General features: G+C 40.9%; 2 protein-coding genes across 2 annotated transcripts; both read left to right on the forward strand.

Moving 5' to 3' along the window:
- Window positions 1-169: 169 nt before the first annotated feature.
- Window positions 170-2,432, forward strand: LOC119229422 (insulin-like growth factor-binding protein 3). Its single transcript, XM_037489731.2, has 4 exons — window positions 170-648; window positions 847-875; window positions 961-1,080; window positions 1,194-2,432. Exons 1-4 carry the CDS (start codon window positions 333-335, stop codon window positions 1,305-1,307), a joined length of 579 nt encoding a protein of 192 aa, XP_037345628.1. The 5' UTR covers window positions 170-332; the 3' UTR covers window positions 1,308-2,432.
- A 799-nt stretch (window positions 2,433-3,231) lies between these two features.
- On the forward strand, window positions 3,232-8,659 carry LOC119229977 (phosphatidylinositol 5-phosphate 4-kinase type-2 gamma-like). Its single transcript, XM_037490882.2, has 10 exons — window positions 3,232-3,488; window positions 3,572-3,669; window positions 4,634-4,730; window positions 5,197-5,346; window positions 6,030-6,176; window positions 6,460-6,498; window positions 7,015-7,128; window positions 7,206-7,488; window positions 7,623-7,726; window positions 7,843-8,659. Exons 1-10 carry the CDS (start codon window positions 3,339-3,341, stop codon window positions 7,921-7,923), a joined length of 1,263 nt encoding a protein of 420 aa, XP_037346779.2. The 5' UTR covers window positions 3,232-3,338; the 3' UTR covers window positions 7,924-8,659.
- Window positions 8,660-8,939: the final 280 nt, after the last annotated feature.

The following is an 8,939-nucleotide window of genomic DNA, read 5'->3' on the forward strand; positions in this document are numbered from 1 at the left end:
GTCAAATGAAAGTGAATACACTGGTTGACGAATGATGAAAACAACAAGTGGTATGAGCATGCGTGCACGGAAACAGGGTGTGCTCAGCTGTGTGAAAACATTCTCCATCATGTACCCTCCCATACCTTTCCCCACTGGTTTCGACTCTTTAAAAGCTGCTGCCAGTCGTGTCTGGCAGCCTCATTATCCATTTACCTCCGCTTGAGGGAATTTTCGATCCACCTCTCGGCACACTGCAGTCAGAGTCTCTAAACCAAGACTCCTCAGTCAACAAGTCAGTTGTCCGGGACTGTTCTGCTCCCATTTTAATAGTTGGCAACTTTCAGAGTAAGATGCTTCTGTATTTAGACATCCTGGCGCTGCTCCTCCTGCAGCCGGCTTTGTTGAGCTCAGCGGTGCCGACCACCCCGTCCAGAGGATGTCCCACCTGTAAATCACAGTCCACGCAGAGCCAACCGGCGGCAGATTCAAATTCCACCGCCCCGGCCGTTGGAGAAGCATGCGGGGTCTACACAGTGGGCTGCGCCGGCGGTCTGCGTTGTGCGCCTTCAGAGGATGAGCCGAGGCCCCTGCGTGCCCTTCTGGAAGGGAGGGGAGTCTGCAAAAATGCCAGCGGCGTCGGACCGACTGAAAATGCCCAGACTGTAGGTAAGATGAAATCCAGGCTCGGGTGAGGCTCGTGATTTATGGATTTTTAAAAACTCACTGATTCATTTGCTTTTGAGAGGGTGACGTCATTAAATGTCATATCTAACCAGCGAATGAAAGTTCAATCAATCCTGCTATGATTTCCTAGTGGGTTTGTGATAGTTATACGGGAATGCTTTTGTCTGTGTTTGATCCTAGACCAAGCCGCTACTGAAGATCCAGACCAGGTAACTAGATCGTCTTCATCTGATGACCTTAATAATTCAAAGAAACAGGACATGAGGTAAACTATCTGTTGAACTCTCCCCACAGACTCCGTGTCGTAAACTGCTGACTTCACTTATCAAAGGTCTTGATGCTCATGTATTTAAGTTGCATCATCATATATACATGCCCAACTGTGACAAACGGGGTTTCTTTCGGAAGAAGCAGGTATGTTTGCAAATAGGTCGGATGCTACTAATGGCAATGTGAACAACATTTTTGCACGCTTTGGTTGCACTTCCAGCTGCAAAAACAATCTTTTATTTGCTCTGCTTGTGCAGTGTTGGTCGTCCCGAGGTAAGCGGCGTGGCAATTGCTGGTGTGTGGATCAGAACGGCATGCCAGTCTCCTCCAGCACTAAACAGAGGGGAGGCCTGAGCTGTTCAAATGCATGATGCCTGGACCGAAGCAGAGGAGGCTGGAGCTTCATCGCCGATACCAGATGAAGATGAAGGAACACCAATACAGAACGTAACGGAGCTCAAAGCAGACAGAAACAGCTCTCCGCCAATGAAAAGCTGTTTCCAAATCAGGAGTAACTTTGTATCCCTGCGCCCTCTACTGAACATATTCAGAGTGTAATGATTAGACATTATCAACTGATATGAGATCGAAAAGAACACCATATCAAATGTATATCAACTTTTTCGCCTGTCAATATATGCATATATTTATTGCCCCTTCAGTTATATCTATTCAAATTGTTCATCTTTATGCTTCACCATTTTAACTAATAATATATGTTATTTCCAGGCATTGACCAAGATCTTTAACAATATGATTTGGATCATTGTATCATATTTATATGTACATTTTCAGTACTTTTTACGATAATTGAATAACTGTAATTACTGTACATGTATCTCTTGATGTAATCCTATTTATGTTACATTGAATATAATATTTATATTATCTGAATAAGGCATTAACAGTGGTTGGCCACTAGAGCAGCCAAGGTATTATTATTATTATTGTTCTTTTTATTAGGTATTATTATATAAAAACCTGAATTTCTAATGCAGAATTACATGAGGGCAATATGAAGAAAATGTACCTCTTGAACATTAAGGAAAAATCTGACATCCAGTCAATAAAGCAAACATGCTCACAAGAAACTTTATCCATGCTTTGAGGATTTTGTCTATTTTGAGAACCAATTGATTATTTTGGAGTACTAATTTAGTATTTAAACTAACATCATGAATGAAGATGAAGAGGAAAAAGAAGATGAAAGCAGTTAACATAGGTTTGCTGTGTTAACGCAAGGTTGAACAGTAACAATCAGATGTAACTTTATGAAGAATTGTTATTACATCACAAAGGGCCATTATTATGAATAAGTCATGAATAATATCTATTATTCAACAGAAAGGAGATTAAAGGCACTTTGAGATCAAACTCAATTAGAATTTGTCTGCAATAAAACCATTATGACATTTTATCATCTGCCCAAACACATAGTTGTCTACAATGATCTACAATGTTTGTAAAAAGCCAATAAAATATTAAATAAAAGTACGTTCCCTAAAATGTACAGTTTTTTTTATTATACTGAGAGGTGTACTATTTGACTCTCATCTTATCATTTAGATAATGTTATAAGATATTAAATACAAGGGTATACACGATGAGAGTGGCTCCAAACAAAGAAGGTGCAGTGTTGTCACAGGGTCCCAAGATAAATGTGGGTTATTTTAGAAAATTTAAATAAAAAACTGCAATATTTCTGTAGCACTATATTTTGGCTGTTTTTCATCCAAAATACTGAATACTTTCATGTCTTCATTATAAATTGAGAAATTACAAAAAGATGAAGTTGCTCTAGTTGAACTGCTTATAACTCAAGACTACAGCAAATTAGTAACAAAGCTACCACTAACTAAAGTTTGACAAAGGTATCTACTATAAGTTTGTATGTGTAGGCTTATAGGATCAGTGGCAAATAACATGCAACGGCATGGAAATCTGTTTGCGCCACCTAAAAAAATAAATTAAGATCCTTTATGTTTTATAATGGCAAAGTAATGATTTAATATACATATATTATGAGATACTACGTCATAATTATAAGATGAGATGGCATTATGACTTAGTGTCTCGTAATTATGACAAACTACCTCTTAATAGTGACTTAATATCTCATACTTCTGAGATTACGTAAAAACGATTAGATGCTAACTCATAATTATGAGTTAATAAGTCCACATAAGGAGTTTTTTTTCCAAAGTGCTTCCATAATGATGGTGATTATGGTCTGGGGTTTGTCGGTGTTTGATGTCGTTGCTGCTGCACACGCTCCACCACACCACCAGCAGGTTGCTGCAGAGACTCCTACCAGCTGGACTTCAGGCTACTTTACATAGACAGAAAGCAGCGGATGACAAGTGGAAGCCGGCTCACACGCTGAGGATCGGTTGAGAAGCGCGATGTCTTCTCCTGGGAACACCTCCAGCCTTTTGAACACTCTGGCGCCCAAAAGGAAAACCAAAAAGAATCACTTTGTGCAGCAGAAAGTGGAGGTTTTCCGAGGCAGTGACCCCGTGTTGAGCGTGTTGATGTGGGGAGTCAACCACTCGGTAGGTACGTTCCCACAAAGTACTGTAGATGTATATCTGTGAGTGAATATGTTCATTAACTGTTCGTCCACCGTCACGCGCAGATTAATGACCTGAGCCATGTGCCCGTACCTGTCATGCTGCTTCCAGACGACTTCAAAGCCAGCACCAAGATCAAAGTCAGCAACCACCTCTTCAACAAGTACTGTGCTCCACTCAACTCTCTCGGTCTCATTGTAGGAACCTTCATCCTTCTCTTCCTGTGATTCACACACATTTTTGTAGTTTTATGTGAATTATACGCCCGCCTGTGCTTATCAGAAATTATAGCTAAACCATATATTTTTACACCAACAATACTACCCTGGCTACAGCCAATGTCCCTTAGAGATGAAAGCACTACTAATTTAGCTTGAACATAGTGTGCAGTGTTGTCAGGGTGACGTAAAAGAGAGAAACTGCATGAGTTGGAAATGCATTTGTTCCTCAACGTTCATGAATTGCATTCAAACAAAACAGAAAACAGCTAAATTGGTATTTTCGACGGAAAACATTGGCTTTACACAACATAACAAAAACCCTGTCATGGATTCACAACTATTACTGAAAGCTGTGCTGTTAATTGCGTCCGCCCTGCGACTCAGTTTCTATACGGATGGAGAGTGGACGACTTGACGGGCTTTCAATAATCCTTTAATCCACTGAGGAATCCAGGTTGTGTAAAGATTTATGAAGCGAGGAACAATGAAGTATGTTTTCTCAAGTTAGATTAACTTGAGTTTTTTTCATGTCGCCTGATATGAAAAATACTTTAGAATTGAATAGTTTAAATATAACTAATGATGGCATTTATTTTATTTGGACTGCTAGAAAACAGGAGACACCAACGGGCCTTTAAACACACAAGTCAAGTTTAAGTGTCATTATAGAAAACACATATACTTACACATAATAATAAATACAATTTGTATCTCCGCTACATTTAATCGTGTGAACCTTTTGATCAAGTGATTTGAACATGTTATTTTGGTGTATTGCCTATTTGTGCTGCAGTTCTTTGATATTTATTGACTTGAGCTCCAGTGTTGCTCCCAGTCAAACTCATCATGAGAAAAGTCTCAGCACATGAAGCCACAATCTTCTTATATCATGTATTTGTTCCACAGAGAGAAACTTCCAGGACAGTTCAAATTCAAGGACTACTGTCCCCAAGTGTTCAGAAACCTGCGAGAACACTTTGGAATCGAGGACCAAGATTACCAGGTAAGACTATAATAAAACTATATATATAATGATCATCGGGTTGTGCAACACAGAAAGCATGAACCAAAACAAGATGCTTCCGGTAAAGAGATGTACAACACAAACACAAAGAATTCAAGGGTTTTGAGTGTGTTGAGCTGCTCCCTTCCACATTTGCATTTCTTTGCATGTGCCAGGTGGCAGACTGTGTCATCATCTGTTCAGCTTAGGGGGGACTGCAGGACTGCATTTGCTTAGCACCTAATTGATGTGAGGAAAAGTGCTGATAAAAGTTCAATTTCTCCACATCTACAAGAATGATGCAACTCACGTCTTAAAACAAAAGCATGTGTCGGATATTTCAGATGTTTACATAATCAAAAACTGGGCGGCAGCTAATGGGCCTAAAAGGTTCCACTGGAAAGATGTATTGTTTAAGCTGCTGTCCTTGGTTGCTCAGCGATGCGATCCTCTCCCTCACCAACAGGTGTCTCTGGCCCGCAGTCCTCCAATAAAAGACGAAGAGGGGCAAGGCGGAAAGCTGCTACTGGCATCATACGACCGCACTTTGGTAGTAAAAGAAATCTCCAGTGAGGAGGTGGAGGAAATGCACCACATCCTCTCTGAGTATCACCAGGTAGGCATAACACAGGCCCTTAGTGGGAGGTCTAAATGTCCTTTCTTAGTGATCTTTGTTAATCCATTTGTGGTATTAACTCCAAGCAGGAGATTCTGAGGATACATTTCATCATTTACATTTGGTGCACCAGTATTTTCCTGCGTCTTCTGTGATAACCCTGGTTGCCATGGCAAAGGTTTTACAACATCAAAGCCCTAGGATGAGGAGAGTACCTTCTTTTTATATGTAATGATCCATGACCAGAGTTCATGGACAAACATTTTGAATAAAACAACAACTAGTCTTTGATTAATTCCATGGTTCATTTGTGAATTAGAATGCTCAATTATTAAAATAATCCAGCTGCTGCCCCAACCCAAACCCTTTCTTGTAAACAAACAAACGTTATGCTCACATTCAGTGTAACATCAAATCCCATTTTTTGCATACTTGGGGCCTGCAAACCTCCTTTGACATTATAGAATAAAGCAGATTAAATCCAGCATTTCTTAGGTGCATGTTAATTTGCTCCCACCAGTTGCAGCCACCAGTGGATCTGTTTGATGTGAAACCATTCTGTGTATCGCATCACTTGCACGTTCACACAAGAGCAAACGTACAGTGTGGACTCACTCACACGCTGCTGGGTCTCCTTTATTTTTCTCACCATTCCTTGTCTGCTCACTGCTGCTCACTTCTAGCATATCGTCACCTGCCACGGCAGCACGCTGCTGCCTCAGTTCCTGGCCATGTACCGATTGACTGTGGAGAGCGAGGACACATACCTATTGGTTATGAGGAACATGTTCAGCTGCAGACTGCACGTACACAGGAAGTATGACCTCAAGGTAAATCCTGCACAGGGTGTGTAGCAAGATGATCGTTCAAACTGTAATCAGCATGGACAGCGTATTGTTTGATGGCACACCAGCGGAATGGTGCATCAGAGGAGCTACGCTGAGTTTTTTTGTCTCTATACAGCTCACGTTGCCCCGAGGTGGTTGGATTCATGTCTATTCATGTATCCCGTGTGAAGACGTTCACAGACTCTCAACAGCTGGTGATTGTATCATTTGTTTTGTGGAGCAATGTGTGAGAAGGGTTTCTGTAGTGTTTCTTTTCTCTCCTCAGGGGTCCCTGTTGTCTCGTGAGGCAAGTTTTAAAGAGAAGGTGAGATCTAATTATTGTAAAGGTTGTCCCACAAGCTGCGCTTTCTGCAGACCGACGAGCGTGGTGATAATTGCACATTTGCTAAAGGGATGAAGGGAGATTTCTTTCCATTAACAAGTAAAGTATTCAACAAGTTTTTTTTAGTACAGTGTATTTGACGACCTTTAAAATAAATCGAGTTCAATTACAGGCAGACATTATAACGGATAACACATTGGATTTTAAATAAAATCGTAGATATTCACACCCAGCCATGTTGAAAATGCTACTTAATTTAGCAATAGTAAGAAGGTTTTCTGTAAGAAAGCCTTTTTTATTAATAATGACAGTGGTTGTATAAAGCGTGACAGAGTAGGTTGCCATGGATAAATGGGTCAAATTGAATTCTGCTAGCATTGTCAACTTCTGACACCTGTGTGATAACAGCATCTGCCTTATTTATTGAGAAAAATATGTGTGAATATTGTTATCACGGGGCTAAATGTAAATTTACATGACCTCACCCTTTATTTGCAGGTGAAGGAGCTGCCGACGTATAAAGACGTAGACTTCAGGAATAACATGCAAAAAGTTTACGTCAGCGACGAGGAGAGGGGAAAGATCGTGGATCGGCTGAGCAGAGATATCGAGGTGAGAAAATACTTCTGAAGAAGCACGCAAGCGTTGTTATCTCGGACATAATTTGTGTGTATCCTCTCTCGCTGCAGTTTTTGGTGCGTATGAGGATCATGGACTACAGCCTGCTGCTCGGCATCCACGATGTTGAACGGGCTGAGAGGGAGGAAGAGGAGGAGGAGGAGGAGGAGGAGGAGGAGGAGGAGGAGATGGAGTCGTCCTACGATGAGCAAGAGGAGGAGGAAAACAGCTCGGCTCCAGCTCCGGGATCCAACCCACCTGAGGGTATCGGTGCCTATATGAACTCCTTCAAACCCATGGGTGCTGGAGAATTTGACCCCTACGTGGACGTGTACGCCACTCAGAGCGCCGTAGGTGAGTCCACTGAGCGACCTCTGGCAAGTTTAAATTAAAGTTATTTAAGCCCGTGTGCTGTATCACACCTAAACCTCTTCTCATGCTGTGAGGTAAGTGACAGTATCATGTGTTCATATCACTCACCAATGCAGGTGCACCCCAGAGGGAAGTGTACTTCATGGGTCTGATTGACGTGCTGACGCAGTACGACACCAAGAAGAAAGCTGCTCACGCTGCCAAGGCAGTCAAACACGGGGTGAGGACCCGTCGGCATGTTCCGTCGTTACATCTCTACCCTGGAAAGGGTTGCTTTTATTTTCCATTCCAAGTGTCTCTAATCAACCGTGTGTGTGTGTGTGTGTGTGTTTGTAGGCAGGAGCAGAAATCTCAACAGTTCATCCGGAGCAGTACGCTAAACGTTTCCGGGAGTTCATCACGAAGATCTTTGCCTAGTTCAATGATTCAGTCCCATCATCATTTAACACAGGAGGAGTCTCTTTATGCAACGCTTTGATAATCTCTCAAACGGACATCTAGAAGCACTTGAAATGTGATCTCTAAAGGTGCATTCCCCGCTGATGACATTGTCTACTGCAAAATGGACTGTGCATTTATTTTGAATGAAGAAGGGGAATCTGCAGACAGCTTAAGAGGAGTTTTCTTTTGTCAATAATCTACGCAGGAATTCAGTGTGAGGTAGAGATGATTAGAAAGCCCATGAACACAAACATATTTGTAAAAGTCCTACTTGCTGCTGCTGAGTATGAATATGTATGATTTCTTCTTGAATATTAATTTATTACTCTTTCTTTTCCCAACAGCAACAGCATCTCCTATTAATCAGCATTGTGTGATTTAAGCTGTTATGGCTGATGTTGCCAAATGAAGATTTTAAATAAATAACACCAACATAATGATGTGAATGATTTACCAGCTGGTAAATACTGACAGTTTACATTAAAATGTGAAAATATGTTGAATTGAATTGTATCCAACAATATTGCAGTTAAGTATTACATGAATATATGTAACTCAATTAAAATCAATTGTTGTGTATCAGTAAATGTATCATCAGTTATGATATGATAATTATGTGCTAATAAAACCTGTTTTCAAAGAGCAAACACCCATTTGCCTTTGGTTCCATGCAGCGTGGTGTTTGCGTTTTGGAAGACTGAAACTGGAAAGATTTACTCGCACATTTTCAGTCGTGCTGAAGGGCTCCACTGATCTCAGCTCAGTGATCCATGTTTATTGTAGTTGAAGCTACACACATGTTTTTTCATCTGAACGCCACCATAACTGCAAATTATTAAACTGTTAATTGATCCTTTTGAGAACCTTTGTGTGAAAATGAATTGCTTGGATCCCTTGCTTTTGAATGATATCAACAGTTTAACCACATAATGTTCGCACATAAGTGAAGTATCAAAGGAATCAAAATCCACTTCAGAATTTGGGCTCACGTG

The sequence above is a fragment of the Pungitius pungitius genome, chromosome 8 (genome assembly GCF_949316345.1).
Source record: "Pungitius pungitius chromosome 8, fPunPun2.1, whole genome shotgun sequence".
Classification (NCBI taxonomy): Eukaryota; Metazoa; Chordata; class Actinopteri; order Perciformes; family Gasterosteidae; genus Pungitius; species Pungitius pungitius.

Coding starts and splice junctions, on each gene's coding strand:
- LOC119229422 (XM_037489731.2), top strand. CDS start 333: ATGCTTCTGTATTTAGACATCCTGGCGCTGCTCCTCCTGCAGCCGGCT. Junction 876..960: donor CTACTGAAGATCCAGACCAG/GTAACTAGATCG, acceptor CTCTCCCCACAG/ACTCCGTGTCGTAAACTGCT. Junction 1,081..1,193: donor GTTTCTTTCGGAAGAAGCAG/GTATGTTTGCAA, acceptor CTGCTTGTGCAG/TGTTGGTCGTCCCGAGGTAA.
- LOC119229977 (XM_037490882.2), top strand. CDS start 3,339: ATGTCTTCTCCTGGGAACACCTCCAGCCTTTTGAACACTCTGGCGCCC. Junction 3,489..3,571: donor TGTGGGGAGTCAACCACTCG/GTAGGTACGTTC, acceptor CGTCACGCGCAG/ATTAATGACCTGAGCCATGT. Junction 7,727..7,842: donor CCAAGGCAGTCAAACACGGG/GTGAGGACCCGT, acceptor GTGTGTTTGTAG/GCAGGAGCAGAAATCTCAAC.